The sequence below is a fragment of the Lontra canadensis genome, unplaced genomic scaffold (genome assembly GCF_010015895.1).
Source record: "Lontra canadensis isolate GAN:19392208 unplaced genomic scaffold, GSC_riverotter_1.0 scaffold1, whole genome shotgun sequence".
NCBI classification, from domain to species: Eukaryota; Metazoa; Chordata; class Mammalia; order Carnivora; family Mustelidae; genus Lontra; species Lontra canadensis.
This window is the reverse complement of record NW_022630995.1, coordinates 71,005,635-71,023,685: the sequence shown is the minus strand read 5'-3', so window position 1 is coordinate 71,023,685 and position 18,051 is coordinate 71,005,635. Positions and strand designations below refer to the sequence as shown.

The window sequence follows — 18,051 nt, the reverse complement described above, 5'->3', positions numbered from 1 at the left end:
AGCATATCTGGCACTCTATTTATAAACCAACAACATGGGCAACAACAAAAAACCTGGACTTAATGAGAAATTGGATGTAGCCCGGCCAGGAGACGTTTCGGTCCCCCTGGCCGGTGGTGGCCTCAGGTTACTGGCGGCGCCCTGGGGACAAGGCTTCACTTGGGCACTGTGCGAGGTGTAAGGAAGGGCCCCGTGGGCTTTCCTATGGCGAAAAACTGGATTCCACCTTGTACAGACAGAGGAAGTATTATTTTCTAGCACCAAAGTAGATGAAGACTTCTTTCTAGGAGCGAAGCCTAAACCTCTCTACCAACCTGCTTTCTAACTATTTCCCCATGAAGCATCTTGTGAAGGGAGCAGCTTCAAGCATCTTGGAACCCGAGGTAGGGCTAACGCTCTCGACTGTGTTCCTGTGCCAGAGGCTCCCAACCTGGTTCACCCCTCCAGCCCCTTTAGGAGACGAGGACACAGGTAAGGAATAGATTTAGCTCACCTAACAGCTTCTGAAACCCAGAAGGGAAATACGTAAGTCATGGCCAGAAAAGAAATTCACTTTATCTTTATATGCATCTGGTCAAATCAATCTCATTCATTTATAGTCACATTTTGAGCAAAGGATATTGAGACGCCACAGGAAGAAGCTTCCAGGCCCTAAGTGAGATGGGCACATAGGGCGTGACAGGAAGTACCTGGCTGGTTCCCTCGATGGGTGGTGGGGAAAGAGTGTGCCTGCGGTTTAGGAACACCTTCTATGTGGAGGACAAAGGAACAAGCTCACCCCCCACTCCAAGGGGCCTCCATGTCCACCTGCCTTGGGTGTCATCTTTACTGGAAAACAAACTTGATCTGGGGTCAGACACTTTGGCCTGAGTCCGGGTTCTGCACATTATTCCTGCCCCCTCTCAGAAAGCCCACTTCTGTATCTCTGACTCTCACCTTCCTCATCTACGGATTCACTAATACTAGCAATCCTAATGGTGTAAGAGTTGTCAGGGTGACAAAACAGGGTCCCCTATACGAAGCACCTCACAGGGGCTGGGCACAAAGTGAGGGCTAAGCTGCTGCCAGTGACAGGTGAGCACGTCTGTGTGTGTGTGTGTGCACAGGCACAGAATTCTCATACTGTGCTCCATCACAGACACCCCTGCACCAGGGATCCGGGAAGTCCTTATTAAAACTTGGGGCACCCGGGTGGCTCAGTTGGTTGGGCATCTGGCTCTTGGTTTTGGCTCAAGTCATGAGATCTCGGGGGCCTGGGATCGAGCCCCATGTGGGGCTCCCTGCACAGCGGAGGGACTGCTTGTCTCTCCGTCTTTCCCAGCTTGTGCTCTCTTTTCAATAAATATATCTTTAAAAAAATAATACAATCATGGGGCACCTGGGTGGCTCAGTGGGTTAAGCCTCTGCCTTCCGCTCAGGTCATGATCTCAGGGTCCTGGGATGGAGCCCCACATCGGGCTCTCTGCTCAGCAGGAGCCTGCTTCCTCCTCTCTCTCTGCCTGCCTCTCTGCCTACTTGCGATCTCTGTCTGTCAAATAAATAATAAACTCTTTAAAAAAGAATACAATCACAACTCTGTCTCTAAATTAAAATATTGCTTTAAAAAATAATATCCTTGAAGTGGAGCTACAGCTAAACTTCTTGCACACTGACAGAATTCCATGGGAAGCCCAAGACTTCTGGTATAATCCTCTTTTACTTTCATTTTTCCGCTTACTATCATTTTCAGAAGGTAGAAAAAGGACAGACTGAAAAGAAGGCACTCCATTTCAGGTGCCGATTCTCCCAGGTGGCACGGGGGCACAGAGCTTAGGGACACTTAGTCGCTGTGGCTGGGAGCTCCGTGGTTCCGGTCTGTGATGGGGGGCAGGGAGGACAGGACCAGAGGCTGCCCCGCGGAGATCCTGGGAGGCCTGAGTGAGAGAACTCAGGAGAAGCCGTTAGCCGGACACAGGCCTAAAGGTCCCAGTTCATGCCAGCAGCACGATGAGCGGTCAAAGCAAACTTCTGCCCCCCAGTGCTTTGGGCCCTTGGTGACATATTACCGCTATGGACGATGAGGGCAGTAGTTCGTGTCTGCTTGTCCATTGGATTTTGTAGCAGACTACTGCTTATACCGGGATATTGTTTTGCCGATGTTAAAGCGTGAAGAACGATACCAGTAATTCGAGAAGCAAATGAATGTCATGGATCAGTATCTGATTTTTATATTTTGCTTTTCAGGGAGTCTTCTCACTACCCCATATAACCAATTGTTCACACTGGACTGGAAGGAAGTAACCCCGAGGAGCCTGGGGACCTGATTTTGCACAACTGGCTCCCTCCCTTGTCTCCCGCGCATCCTCCTTTTTGGTGAGAAAAACCATGTCCTTGCAGCAAAATCACAGAACGCGTTTGTTTAAGAGAGTAGTTTTTAAGTAGCATGTGTTACTGTTAGTTACCACCGCTTTAAAAGGCCATTGGGAAGCTGTGTGCAAGCCTGGAACGGTGCTTTGGCCTAATTCACACTGGGCACAAAAGCCTTGGATTTAATAACAGTGTCAGTTTCATTTCTCATGACACATGTCCTTTGCCGTCTCTACCTGCCCTTTCCACAGGAGTCGGAGCTGCCGTACTCAGTGCCGGCTGCCAAGGAGAGCAAGGCACTGCCAGGACCATTTCCAAGCCATCTCAGGGATGCGAGGAGGGACATTCAAATCCTGGCAATTTTCCTACAGATTAAACGCACATGATCGGATCCTGCTCCTGTTAACAAGCAAGAGACCCTGGGGGGTCTTGAAGGGGACCCTTGAAGGGGACTTCAAGCTATAACTGAGCAAAAAAGGTGGCAACACAGCCACCTGGCTCCCAGGGGGAACAGGCATTTTCTGGCCAAGTTAAGGGGATCAATGACGATGGTCCAAGGAATGCCAACTGTACTCTTCAAGGAATAGTCAGGGACGCTTGACTTTGGAAGGAGAACATTCAGGGGGCATAGGAAAGCTCCTGAAATATTTGTAGGGCTACTATGTCGAAGAGAGACTGGGATAGTGCATAGGGAGATATTTAGGGCAAAGGGCTGGATGTCACAGGGAAACCCATTTGGGCTTCCTAAAAAGAACATTTTAATCATCAGAGCCTGAGAGCTAATTTCATAATATCTATGTCAGTCTGTCCAGATAGCTGTCTTCGTGGATAACAGTAACCTCCCCATCAGTGGAGGTCTACAAGAAGAGGTCAGCGAGCCGCTGGAAGGGGAGGCTCAAATTCTGAGAGGTAGGACTATTTGACTTTTTAAAAGTCTTCGAAAGGGGCGCCTGGGTGGCTCAGTGTGTTAAAGCCTCTGCCTTCGGCTCAGGTCATGATCCCAGGGTTCTGGGACTGAGCCCCGCATCGGGCTCTCTGCTCTGCAGGGAGCCTGCTTCCTTCTCTCTCTCTCTCTGCCTCTCTGCCTACTTGTGATCTTTGCCTGTCAAAAAATAAATAAATAAAAATCTTAAAAATAAATAAATAAATAAAAGTCTTTGAAAGACAGCTCTGTTGAGATGCAACTCAACAAATGTATACCCTAAAATTCACCCACCTGAAGCATACAATTCAGGGGGTTTCAGGTGGACGACCATCACATTATGTAATTTTAGTACACTGCGCTACCCTCAAAAGATACCCCATGCTCATTAGCCATCAGCTCCATTTCCCTCCACTTCCCCATCCCTAGCCCAGGGCAACCACTGATCTGTATTCTGTCTCTAAGAATTTCGCTGTAACAGGCAAGTCATCTCACTAGACTCACACACTATGGGGTCTTACGTGATTGGCTTCTCACACTTAGCACAGTGCAAGGCCCATCCACACTGTAATATCCCACAATATTTTTTTCCTCTTTATTGTCAAGTCATGGGGACTCTGATTTAATCAGTCTTTTCCAACACCAAGAACTTGTGCTCTAGGCTTAGCATTTTCTTTTCTTCCTTCCTTTCACAAACATCAAAAAGTTCCTGAGTCTCCACGGTGCAGAATAATTTTAATGTTTCTAATCTTTCAAATAACACTATCTTTAATTTTCCAGAGTGAGACCACCTAAGGACAAAAAGGCATCCATGAACAGCAGCCAGGAAGTGTGGTTTCCAGAGCATTTCTACCCTTCCAAGCGCTTTGCCATCTACGAGCCTACCAAGGCCAGGGAAGGGGTTGTTTAAATTCTGAGTGTCAAGTCCTAACCTCGAGGCCTCTGGGGGAGGAGCCTCAGGAACCCTGAGGGAGTGGCCTTCCCCGTGACACACCCCCGCCCAGTTGCAGGGCCCCTGAAGTTGGGGCCTGGACCCACCCTGGCACTCGCTGTAATACTCACATATCATAGATGCAGTTTGGAGTGAAGGAGTGATTGGCCTTGTGTCCCAAGGAGGCACAGTACTTGGACACGTGGTTGTAGGGCTCAGGCACATCAATGACCGTTTCTTCATCCAGGGAGAGGGTATTCCCATTAAGGGCCCAGTCCCTGCTGTCCACCTGCAGGAAACAAGAAAGCGAACATTAGAGAGGGCCTTTCTCCCCCAATCTCAGAGCACATCAGCAACATTCACTCATTCCCCCTTACCTTGTGCGGTTGAGCACCATATGCGTGAGAAGAACCCAAGGCGACCCACTCCATCGATGGTGCGAGAACCATCTGCAGGCAGCTCAACTTACTCCCTACTTACCTTTCCTCCTCTTAGGTGAAAAAAAAGGACCTAAAAAGTCCCTGACAAAGACACGCAAAAATATAACCAGATGTCCCTAGGCGGTTTTTTTCCTTCACTGCAGGATACGACCAATTACCTCTAAAGCCCTCCAGTACCAAACTCAAGTTTTTATACATCCAGTTGTTTCTTCAATAGCCCAAACAAAGCAGAGTTTTAGCCACTTTGTTAGGACTCCCGCTGGGACACGTGACCCCATGTCTGCTAGCAGATTAGACTCAGCCCAGCGCCACAAAGCCCCTAGACAGTCTCGTCCTTCAGAGCTCTGTGGCCCAGAGACTCCTCACCCTACATCACCTAGACACGCCAGCCCCCTCTCCAGCCTGCTTTTTCCTGGGAGTCCTTTGCCCCCCTCCTGCTCCGGACGGTGGCCGCTGGGCCACAAGCCGCTGGACCATCTCAGGCTGGGAGGGCCTCCCCTCTCTCGCCTCCCTGTCCAAACCCGGCCCTGTGTCAGGGAAGCATGCTGTGTGTGACTGCCTCCTGTGGTGGGATCTGCGGCTCTGACCAACCCCCAGGTCCCTGGAAGCCCTACTGTGAAGAAGACGAGGCAAAGGAAACACACAAGGAAAAACATCATTTGGAACCAGAACCATGAGGAATGCAAAACTGTGCTTCAAGCAGAGTCCCTCACCTTTGTTACAAGTGGGAGATCCATGGGGACAGTGTCCCCCGCTCCCAGTGTGCGTGCTCATCTACAACAGCACTCACTCACTGCAGGCACCAACAGATTCCCTTCGCCAAACCACTGCCCCACTCCAACCCATACCCCAGCATCTACTGATGTCAGCACAGCAGGGGTTTTTTGGAGCAATGTTTTTGGAGCATTATGTTAAACATTTTAAAAAATATTCTTTTAGAGAGCCCACGGGGAGCAGCAGAGGGAGAGGGACAAGCAGACCCCTGCTGAGCAGGGAGCCCCACGTGGGGCTCAATCCTACAACCCTGAGATCATGACCCGAGCTGAAACCAAGAGTCAGAGGTTTAACTGACTGAGCCATCCAGGAGCCCCTGGGATCATATTTTTATATAGAATTGTTGACTCTCACAGGTGTACTGCCTCTCTTGCCCCTAAATTACAATTACGCTGTTGTTTGTATCTTTTTTTTTTTTTAAGATTTCATTTATTTATTTGACAGAGATCACAAGCAGGCAGAGAGGCAGGCAGAGAGAGAGGAAGGGAAGCAGGCTCCCTGCTGGGCAGAGAGCCCGATGTGGGGCTCGATCCCAGGACCCCGGGACCATGACCTGAGCCCAAGGCAGAGGCCTTAACCCACTGAGCCACCCAGGCGCCCCTGTATCTGATTTTCATTCAATAAATATTTACTGATTGCCTCTCATATGTCAGGCACTATTCTAGGTGTAGGGGATATAGCAGTGACGAAAGTGAAAAAAATCTTCACAGATCTTAATATTCCAGCCCTGTCATAGGATACTGATATATGGTACTTGGTACCATCTACTTTTTTTTTTTTGGATTTTATTTATTTGACAGCGATCACAAGTAGGCAGAGAGGCAGGCAGAGAGCGAGAGGGAAGCAGGCTCCCTGCTGAGCAGAGAGCCCTATGTGGGGCTTGATCCCAGGACCCTGAGATCATGACCTGAGCCGAAGGCAGAGGCTTAACCCACTGAGCCACCCAGGCACCACCTACCTTATGTTGCCACTAGTTGCGTATATTTATCTCCCCAACAGAATCTAAAGATTTATTTATTACTTTGGAGTGAGAGGGAGGAAGAACAGAGGGAGAATGTCCTGAGATGCCCCACTGAGCACGGAGCCTGATGCAGGGCTGTGTCCCACGACCCTGACATCAGCACCCAAGCTGAAACCAAGAGTCCCGCTGACTGCACTACCCCGGCGCCCCTCCCTGACAGGATCTAAATTTCTTGAAGGCAAGGAGGGGGCCCCATTCGTGTCCATGGCACAGCACAGTGAGTCTCGCCAGGAGACAGATTCTGCTATTTGACAGCCCGCTTGCACTCTGCTGGTTCCTGTACTTGTGACCTCGGACAAAGAGCTCAACCCATTTCCTGGACCAGCAGTGCCGCAGACACAGAGGTCTGGCCATCCCCGGGGGTACTGTACTGTGCGCCAGACCATGGCTCAGTTTGAGGGCCTCGCCATCTTTGTACGACGGCTGTGAATAGGCAATAACTTGATTATTTCACGGCATGTCCCCCGTAGTATTCCACAGCAATAAGTGAAAAGGGGAAGTACATGAACGAGGGATATGAGCAATAAGTCCATGTCCCATTTGTTTAATGCAAGTGGGACCAGAAGGAGACTACAAGCCGTCTCAAGCAGCCGACTTTTTGCCCTTGAATGGACATGTAAGGAAGTCCATTGTGACGTGAAGAGGCAAAAACAAAAACCCCTCAGAATTCTGGAAAATACATCAAAGATTGTATTTTAAAAGCAAGAGGTGATTAACTTTTTATTTTTGGCTTTTTGGGCAATAGAATCTTTTCTGCCTGGATATAGGTTACTGTATGACTTTCACAAATACAGAAGTAGGGGGCCTTCTTATAAAGCCCTCTGTGCAAGATCATAAATTAATTACTGACAGAATCCAACTGGATCTCAATTTTTCAGACCCTGGGTGTAGTACGGTACAAAACAATTGCTGTCTTCTTGATGGGCGCCGTCCCACTTTCTAGAAAATAGCTGTGAAACTTAAAAGAGACCCCAGAGAGTTCCCGTGTCCCTCCCGCTGTATGAGGCTGCAGTGAGGAGAGAGCCATTCATGAACCAGGAAGTGGTTTCTGACCAGACACCACATCTGCAGACACACTGATCTTGATGTCCGGCCTCCAGAACTGTGAGGAATAAATTTCTGTTGTTTACAAGCCACCCAGTGTATGGTATTTAAAAAAAAACAAAGATTTTATTTATTTATTTGAGAGACAGGCAGACTGAGAGAGAGAGTGAGAGAGTACAAGCAGGGGGAGCAGCAGGCAGAGGGAGAGGGAGAAGCAGACTCCCCCTGGCCCTCCAGCAGGAAGCCTGATGTGGGTCTCGATCCTGGTACCCTGGGATCATGACCTGAGCTGAAGGTAGGTGCTCAATCGACTGAGCCACCCAGGCACCCCAGTGTGTGGTATTTTTGCTATAGCAAAGACAATTGCTATAGACAATATCTCATCAATTTTACAAAAAAAGACTGTGTATTCCTTCATACTTCTAGCGAATACTAAAATAAAGGGGATAACAGGAAAATTAAGGGTGTTTGAAACCAAGCCCTGTAACCAATCAAGTTGATTCTCCACTTTGACCCCACTCACCTCTTGGTGTGTAATCCGGACTCCATTATAAAAAGACATAACAGTGTTAGGTCCCACCGCTACCTTTGAAAACAGTCCTTCTCCAGCACTGGAAATGAGCGATTCAGCAACATAAACCCTAAATAGAAAAAAGGGCCATATCATGGTTCTTTTCGTTTGATATGTCACTATATCAACCACCAAAATATCAGTACCACTAATGAATCTTAAGCATCGGTTCACAGAAATCCAGTGAGGAAGGAAGGGAGGGAGCATGAGAAGTTAAACCACAGTATTTGGCACTGGAAACTGAAGAACTCATACTCCTGTATCTTTAAGAGTGGTGTTTAAAATCCGCTCTCCAATATGGGTATCATTCTACACAGCTGGCCCTTGAACAACATGGGTGTGAGCTGCAGGCCACTTACATGCGGATTACTTACAGTACTGAAAATGTCTTGTCTCTTCCTTATGACTTTTTTTTTTAAGGTTTTAAGTAATCTCTCCACCACATGGGGTTCCAACTCACAACCCCAAGATTAAGGGCCGCATGCTCTGCTGACTGAGCTGGACAGGCACACCTCCCCCCTTATGATTTTCTTAATAACATTTTCTTTTGTCTCGCTGACTTTACGGTAAGAATACAGTGTGTAACACGTATCACATACAAAATACGTGCGACTCAACCGTTTATGTCATCGGCGAGGCCTCCAGTCAACAGCAGGCTCTTAGTAGCTAAGTTTTTGGGGACTCCAAAGTTACACGTGCATTTTCAACTGCACGGGGCGGGGGCAGGGGTTGGTGCCCCAACCCCTGTGTTGTTCAAGGTCTCACTGTATTCAGAAAGTGCTTGATATAAGGTTTTTTTTTTTTAACTTACATTTTTAGGGACTGAGTATTTTCACTGGCTTCCTGGATAAGTAAACCATTTCCAAAGTAATTAAAGCTATACCCAAGCTTGCCAATGCCAAACCTGAGGGAAAGACTGTTTCAACTTAGCCCCAAGACGAATCTTTCACACGAAAGAGTGACAATTAATAAAACATATCCAATAAGCACTTCCCAACAGAAGAGTTTATCATGGGTCTAGCAACTATGGCCCCAGACCACATCTGGCAGCTGCGCCTTTTTGTAAATGAAGTTTCATGGAACACAGTCACCCCTATTTAGTTAGTGTTGTCTATTGTTGCTTTGGGGAGATAGAAGCAGAGCCGAGCAGTTGCAATAGAGATCCACAAAGCCTCAAATATGGGAAGTGTGGCTCTGTACAGAAGGAGTCTGCAAATCCCTGGATTCACAGGAAGACAGCGCTCATGACTACTGAACCACATTTAATAGGAGAGTACGTGTGTGCCCCACCAACAGCTACATCAGTTCTCTGGGCGCTGGGCTGTAATCACTTTGGTGGAACTGGTCATCCCTAATTTGTGTTACACGGATTGTCTGCTTCTCTTGTGGACTACAGGGGACTGCATTATTGTTTCCGACTCTTTCCTCCTTCCCTATGGTAGAATTATAGGTCCCGGTACTTTGCTGCATCACCTTGTGGTGCTCCTTTGGAGTGGGGAGACGATGTACCCCTGCCTGGATCCCTCTGGCCTTGGCCGTAGGATCTACTTTGCTACTTGAACATGGGCAGGAGGACTACATGCCAGGACTCGGATGGTGAGACGCATGGTGAATTTCTGCCAGCTTCCTTGAGTTTCTATTCATCTCCAAGGGCAGAAGATGCCCCAGGGGGCTGTTGCTCCTTTTGCTAGAGTCTTGGAACACAGACGTGTGAAATAGACCCGAACCCAACTTGAAATCTGGAGTCTAGCCTTGTTGAGCTGCGCCAAGAGGAGTCAAGTCGAGCCCAGTCGGAAGGAGCTGAAGCTCGACTAACCTACAGAACCATGAGTGTAAAATAAAATGTCGCGTTCATAAACCACTGTCAGTTTTGAGGGCGTCCTTACACAGCCTCATCACAACGACAGTAACAAAAAGGACCGACACACAGGATGGTCGCGCTACTGTGTTTTGGGGCTAACAAGAGACCAAACCTTTCCCTTTGTAAATAGACCAGGGCTCTGTATCAAGAAAGAGGCCATTCATTCATTGTGACATTGTGGCGTGAGCCCTGTCAGTTCGACCAGGGAAGAGGCCCACTTTTCAGATGGGAACAGGACAGGAAGCGAATGGAAGTCATGCTTTGTAAGCCATGCTTACGAAGAGTGAGGCAAAGAGAGAACTAACTACCTGCGGAGGGCTCTCTTCCTCATGAACAGGCCAGTTGCTGGGGGTAAGAATCTCGGGCCAAGTACTAGAGAAAGCCACACCCACAACGGCCAACTGGAGTTTAGAGAAGATGGAATGGAACAGGACTTGACACTTGGGGAGTGAGCTTATCGAATCAGAAGCCCATCATTCGTAAGCTGGAAGCTTGTTAGGTTTCTTATAGTCTTTCCTTCACTGCTGTTCTCCCTTCGTAAATCAAGAAATTGTCTAGCATTCGAGATCCCCTGTGGCTGGGCTGAGCAAAGGAGGCATTCTGGTTCCTGCCCAGGTCAGAGGTTTAAGGAGTTTGAAATGCTCCCCTAGAGGCCAGCATGCGGCTGCAGCATCAACTGTACCAGGGCCCCAAGAAAGGGGACATCGGGCCTAGAGGGCTCTCTAGACGTAGATGTTTCCTCTGGGACTGACCCACGGCCATTCTGTGCTTTCTGAGTGGAGAAACTCTCTCACAGGGACGGATTCCATACAAGCATAAAAACACTCTTCCTCGGACTCTATGAATATTTTCTTCTACTCAGAGGGCTACAAAGGAGGGTTGGTTCCCACCACGAGGGTTATTTAACTTCCCGTAAACAATGCCGTTCAAACCACAAGGAAAAAAGTTACCTCTCTGATTCATATGGATCTGGAAGAAGAGCACGGGTAGAAATGCAGGATGATGTCGATTTGTCAAAGTGGTACACCGAACCTGAAAAGCAAGTGAAAATCTTAATCTAGAGATTACCGAGTTAGGGAAGAGCTTTCAAAGCAGGAGTTAAATAACGAAAACGGTTATTCAAGTTACACCGACTAGGATAAACTCTTCAATATAAACGCACGGTCTTTAGATTTGCGTTGAGTTTATTTTTAGGTCTTAATGAACAGCCCTCAGACGTATCTCTTAAAATCCCATTTTTGGCCTTTAAATTTTCTTTCTTCACATGGTTTACAAAGTGCTCATGCAATTAAAAATTTTTAATCAAGAACCTGCTTTGTCATGAAATTTTGAGATCTCTCTGGTCAGATAGGGTTGTATGATGGTTTTAGAGTTTTCTTTGGTTTTCTTCCTACTAGACACCCTTCTGTAGACTCCAACCACCCAGCCCTGGCAATTGTCCCCTTCACTAAAAATAAACATTCGCCTCCCCAGAATTAAGAACAGAACTGCTTTTGATAAGGCAAAAACAAAGTCTTCTTATTTCTATAAAGGTAGTTCAGAAGCCAATCAGTAATTTATTCCAGAAACTAAGGACCACAACTGTTCTAGAATTAACACTGGTTCTCTGCAAAGGATTAGCCTCCGAGAATCTTCCCAGAGCACAGTGAAGACATCCATGCTCTAATCCCTCCTAAGAAACACATTTTAGAACGGAAGGTTTACTCCTTTTAGGCACTAAGACATCACGAATCATCCCATTAAGCAACTCCTCTGCAGTTATCAGGTCCTCCTTTTGGTTTTTGTTTGTTTGTTTGGTACAATCACAAAACCCAAATCAATGCCTCAAACTAAAAGTTAAAAAAGTGAGCCAGATCAGGGGTGCCTGGGTGGCTCAGTGGGTTAAGCCTCTGCCTTCGTCTCAGGTCATGATCTCAGGGTCCTGGGATTGAGCCCTGCATCCGGCTCTCTGCTCAATGGGGAGCCTGCTTTTCCTCCCTCTCTCTCTGCCTGCTGCTAGGCCTACTTGTGATCTCTCTCTCTCTGTCAAACAAATAAATAAAATCTTAAAACAAAACAAAAAAAAGCAATCCTGATCAGTCAGTGTCTAGCTAGGAAACAGACCATTTGCATATTTTGAAGAGAAGATTTCACTCAGGGAATTGGAGCACAGAGGAACTGAGAAGCCAAAGGGACCAGTGAGGAACCCAGAAACTGGCAGGAGCTGTCAGCCAGGTAACCCTAAGCCGGAGGGACAAAGGTGGAGGTGGTGTGTCTGGGCCTGGAGAGCTGGGGTATACCGGGCCAAGGAAGCTGGGATGTTGGGGGGAACCTTCCCGGTGGCAGATGGAATCAGGAGACAGGCCCCTGCTTGGAGACCCTGCTGGACACAGAGACAGCTTCTCCCTGATGCTTTCCCTCTCCATGTTCCTGGCCAGTGCCTCCCTGTGGCCAAAGCCAGATAGAAGCCAACGCATAAGAGCCTAGGAAATGTGGCCTGCAAGGGGCAGAAGCCCCCCACCATAAAAGCAGGGCAGCAGAAGGCCGAGAAACGCAGTGGGGACCAACTGGTAACGGACCAATGCACAATCTGTTAAAGGAAGTCAGCTGACAAAAGAACCCACATTTTTAAATGAAACTTTTCTGTGAAATACTTGTTCTGTTGTGCAGAAAATCTCTTGAGCTCCTCCTTCCCTTCCTTAGACTAAAGCTGTCATCACAAAGGTCCCATGTGCCAGCTATACGGAAAGCCCCACATTAGGGATCGGGCAGACGCAAATGGGAAAAGCATCCCCGGCTGCTTTCAAGGGGCTGATGCTGTCTTTTCCAACACACCCTGTCCTTTCCTGTTTTTCTGCCACTGGCCAATGCTCCGGGCCAATGGAGCATACCCTTTACTTTTCCTCCTCTCCTCTGTAATTTATACCACACCCTTTGACCAGAATCCATTCATTCCCTTAACCGACATTAATTCTAAGGGGCGAGCTAAGCCTTAGGATGGCACAGGAATTACCAGAGAAAGGAGTTCCTTTGTGGAGAAGGTAAAGAGATGAGGCAAGAAGAAAACCCAGTGTGAGCCCACCACGACCAGTTCTCAGGAATATAACTCTCTGAGATTATCACCCTCGCTTCCCAAAATCTGTTGCTTACTCACACCAAGAGGAATGCAAAGAGAACAATAACTTCTCTTATGCTGTTGTATACTTGGTGCCAATAGCTGTGTTTTATAATGAAGAAACAGATTCCGAAGGGATACATAACTTGCTCAAGACCATACACTATGGTAAATGTTCACACTGAAACACAAACCAGGTGATTCTCAAGTTCACGGCTCTTGCTGCTAAAACACTCTACCACTTTTGAAGTTTTAAAATGGGCATCATCCAGTGGGACCCTCCCCTGGCCCAGAGCCCCTCACTTCTAAACACGGTAGCACTGTCTCCGTTCAGAACTCATATGAAGAGCACAGAGAGTAGAATTTGAAGTGCGAAGATTACTGTTTCACTTAAAAAAAAAAATCTTTTCATTTTGGAAGGCTTTTAAACTTACAGAGAAGTTGAAAAGATAGTACAGGGCACCCCAATACTCCTCACAGTTTCTTGTAATGGTAACTCCTTAAGTTACATGGTATGTTTGTCCAAATTAAGAAACCAACATAGCTATGTTACTATTAACTAAGCTTCATACTTTTTTCAGATTTCACCAGTTTTTCCACTAATGCCTTCTTTCCGTTCCAGGATCCAATCCAAAATCCCTCACTGCATTTAGGCTGCCTCAATTTTTAACTTCAAAAACACAAAACCCGAGACATTTAAAACAACCAAGTTGGACCTAAGTGTAAATGCTAGATTTCCTATTTTTGGACATTCTCCTCTGGAAATTCTCCTTTGGATCACAAAGAGCTAAATATTATTTAGAACAATTAATGCATAGATTTATTCTCTTCTCTCCTTCTTTTCTCCGTATAACCTAACTTAGATTAGACACACAGGCATATCTTGCTTTCAAGGAATCAGACCAATTTAAACAGATTTTGTTATGCTACCCAAAATACAAAATCCTGGTTTTTCTCCTTGTTTTTTCCCCCAGACGTTCTACAGTAAATAATTTTATACTCAGAAAAAAAAATGCTTAGTATACCATACTGTATTTCTAAAAGGAAATAGGATTTTTTTCTAATATCGATTCCACCGGACTCACTCATGTACCCACCACGTGCCCCGTGGAGATACTGGGCTCTGAAGGAGGCAGGGGATACCAACATGGATTTATCTTTCCCAATCAGAGCTCAGGCTGAATCAGTTTTACAATTTGTACCAACCCAGAGATTTACCTAATTTGATTCTTTAATATCATTAAGCTGTATTTCAGTTTTTTCTGAGATCTAACCTTTTGAAATTCACCAAATTCCTGCTATCATCTTTTCGCTTCTTCCCTGTCTCAGAATTATACAGCTATGCCTTTATCTTGACTTTTTAGCACCTGCTACTGAAACGTGTGGCATCTATTTCCCCATCTCACTGATACTTGGCTTGGCTGTGTGACCTGCTTTGTACAGTGAAACGTGGGTGAACGTGACATGGTGTCCATTTCAAGCTAAGCTTTCAGAAGCAGCACAGGTGGCTACTCATGCACTGGCTTCCTGGGGCCCACCTGGGAAAATCTTGACCCAGGTCACCAAAGTCCCTTCAGACTGGGCCCCCAAATTAAGACGTATAAGGTGTAGTAAGATAAGAAGCCTCAAGTCCAGCCATGTCCAGCCCAGCCCAGCCCAGCCTAGACCGGCTGGAGTACAGCTTGCCAGCTGACCTGTATGTGAGGTGTTGACGTGTCTGTTATGCAGCAAGGCTGATTAATACATGATTCAAGTGGTCTAGACAAAGAAATTCATTTCTCTCAAATATGCCCTAACAACCTGCTTTGGAATTAGAGCAACCCATATGAAGCAGATCCGACTTACTTCCCGGCATCAGCTCAAAGTGAGGTCTTCCTTCTTCAGTGGACATAAGGGTAGCCAGTTTTCCCTCTATCATCTCTCCATCAATGAATTTTCCATAAAGGGCTGTCCTCTCATCAGGGTACACATAGGCTATCTTCTCTCCAGTCATCTCCCCATCTTCATTTACTTCTCCCACAAGGCTACCTCCATCCTGACAGGAGAAACCAAAAGCCAGAAAACATTATATGTAGTATTTATCCACAGGACACGACTTCAAGGAATTTTTCTTACATACTGCCGTCATTGATAGTGCTAACATGACAGTTGAAGAGCTCAAAGCTCAAAGTGAGTGTGAAAAACATGATGCATACCTCCCCAGCCAGCCCTATACAAATAAACTGCTAGAAGTTACACACACAGAAAAGCATAGAAACCCAATTTAGGGAGTCAGAGACCGAGCCCCACTTTTTAATCCTGACAAGTTATCGACACTCCATCTTGGTTCATTATCTAAGAAGCAAGTGCATTGTACTTGTAATATTAGTTACAAACTATTAAAGGAGGTGTAACTATGTGTTAAACTGTGGACCCACACCCAACCTGATGAGGAGCTAGAGCAAGATGGTTTTACCCGCTGTTCATACCATCTCACTTCTCCATGTGGGATTTTTGGATTTCAGGTCCATTAGGAAAATCTTTAGTTCAAATGTATCTAAGAGTTAATTTAGTGAATGTGAGTAAAGAGTGTTGTCTGCATGTCCTAGGAGATAAACAAAAGGACTGTGGTCACTGCTGTTGTGAGAATCCTACACTGTCACTTTCTATGGCATTACAAGGAAAAGGGAAAAAAAAAATCAACTAAATTTGATTCCCTCCCCCATCACCTCTTTCTTCCCACTTTCCTTTCTTTACTGCCCCCTTCTGTCTCCTTCCAGGAGAGAAGCCAGCTGTATTTTCTGCTTAACTGTCGCTTGCTTGCATTCCTAAGGGTTATTAAATACTTTAGGGCACAGGCTCTGATATAACTGTGCATCCTGGTAAGTGCTAGGGACACAGTAGGTGATCCATAAATGCTTTTTGAACTGAACTGGGATTACCAGTTCAATAATCTAATAAATAAGCTAATACATTATCAAAAAATTATTGAATCTAGGGTCCAAGCGACATTTCCTTTTTTCCTCCCCATGCAGAGGGTCTTTATGGTATAACTGAAAATCTGAGACCTATGTGGGTTCAATATAACAACAGTAATGCCACGACATCTTCTGAAAGCTTGGTTATTTCTCCAACTCAAAGGTTCTAGAAACAGCTACTCCAAGTCAGTGGTGTAGGACGGCTTCTGAGTGATCTCAAATGCTGCTTACTGAGAGAGGGCAGGAATAAATAACACCAGGTCCATGATTTCTACAGCTCACCACAGTCTAATTGCTCTTTGGAGAAAAAGGGTCATGAATTTTAAAATGAACCACAGCACTTGCTTAGAAAGAAAAACATTTGGCAGCATTTTTAACGCATAGAAAGTGCATTAGAGCTATCTAATTGCTCTCCTCCCAGAGTTAATTCTTAATAAGCCAGCATAAATGGGATGATACTTTCTGTAAGATCTGCCTTCAGGCTTTCAGTGGTGATTACTGAGCTGAAGGGTGTTAGCACACTTGTGCTCCTAACACGCTGTAACTAACGTAAGCCACTGTCACTCCTTATTAGTGCAGAATTCTGTCTTTCTAGGCTCTCACATTTTTTTTTTCCTTAAGTACCTTAAACTTCTGGTCAAGGAGGTGGTGAATGTATTTGTCTAGTATGATAAAGCAGAGATTCTTCTTTTATTTTGAAAAGAAGGTATATGTTTTAAAAATAGATTATTCATTTTTTGAGAGAGAGACAGAGATAGAGAGAGCACAAGCAGAGGGAGCTACAGGCAGAGGGAGAAGCAGGCTCTCTGCTGAGCAGATGCGGGGCCCGATCCCAGGACCCTGTGATCACGACCTGAGCCGAAGGCAGACGCTTAACTGACTGAGCCACCCAAGCGACATCACTGTTCCAAGGTAAAAATTTGAAGGACATAAGCTATCCTGAGAGTAAGCTTATAAATACTACAGGGCCAATCATGATTTTCCCTGCCTGCTCTGACTCCAGATCACAAAAACGTCCTTGTTTTGCTGTCGGGGAGCGTCGAGGAGGAAGGCGCTGCCTTCTGTCCTCTGCTCAGTGGCTCCTCTTCATGGGAGAAGGAATCATTCATTTGATTAGTGAGCAGGCAGGGTCTGACACCCAGTGACACCCATCTCTTTATTGGGTGGGGGTTAAGAGGATAAAGCCAGCTGCTCCCAGAGGTCCTGCTACATTTTCACTCACGCTGTCCTGGCAGCTGCCGGTGCCTGCAGGCTGCACCTGTCCCCCTCTCCCGTCCTGTCCTCTCCTTGGGGAAGCTCCCTCAGGCAGGCCCTACTCCCCCCAGGGAGACCTGCAACTTTCTAGAGCTCTATGTGCTGCTGGTCCAACTGTTTAGTTCACCGGGCGGGGTGGGGGGGGGAGCAGAGAAGCCCATTTTGACTTCAGGTCCACACCCTATCTCCAATCCGCCACTGCCATTAGAATAAACCCACCTTGATCTCTGACACCTAGAGACACAGGTGTCTCGATTGAATCCGAATCCAGGGGGAAAAGGGAGTGATTAGCTCCCTCACTGCCAACAGATATCATATATAAAGCAAGTGTTATTCCAAGTTAATTTTGGATGCTCCTATCTCCCTAGTGCTTCTTTCCCAAGGCAGAGTCTCCTTTTGGCCTTTAATAAGATAATCATTAACACCAAAGGCTAAAATGTAGGCACACCATTTAGGCGTCAAGATACAACTACACTGAGTGGACTGGATCCATTCATCTTGGTGCATCTTTCATCTCTTCGAGAGACTTTAATTGATCATCGTCATAAGTAATATAGCAGGTGGGAGGAGGCTCTGGTAATCCCCATTTTGCCTCTTTCCTCTACCCAGGCTCCCACAGAGGGTTCCACATTCTCTGACTTCATGATTCACTGTCATGTCAGCAGATCCCCGGTGCCAGGCAGCAAATGCTCCCCCGGCCTCCTCACAAGGCAACAAAAGTTTCAGTCTTCCTAAGCTGGTAAGTACCGCCACCACGTCCTTCTTCCTGCCTTAGAGGCAGTAACCGAAAGGACTTTGGATCTATTGCAGAGCCTACCAAGAAGATATGTCATTGC

The 18,051-nt window shown here is 46.5% G+C and overlaps 1 protein-coding gene across 3 annotated transcripts in view; it reads right to left on the bottom strand.

The window, feature by feature from the left end:
• Nucleotides 1–18,051, bottom strand: part of SETD7 (SET domain containing 7, histone lysine methyltransferase) — a 45,321-nt gene that overhangs the window by 6,054 nt on the left and 21,216 nt on the right. For 2 of the 3 annotated variants that reach the window (XM_032857344.1, XM_032857337.1), the window contains exons 4-7: nt 14,850–15,039; nt 10,861–10,942; nt 8,002–8,119; nt 4,331–4,488 (exon numbers count right to left, since the gene is read on the bottom strand). In XM_032857344.1, coding sequence (XP_032713235.1) covers nt 4,331–4,488; nt 8,002–8,119; nt 10,861–10,942; nt 14,850–15,039 — 548 coding nt within the window. Of the gene's footprint in view, nt 1–4,330; nt 4,489–8,001; nt 8,120–10,860; nt 10,943–14,849; nt 15,054–18,051 lie in introns of those variants that run through there. The other variant, XR_004382648.1, reaches the window with a different exon arrangement.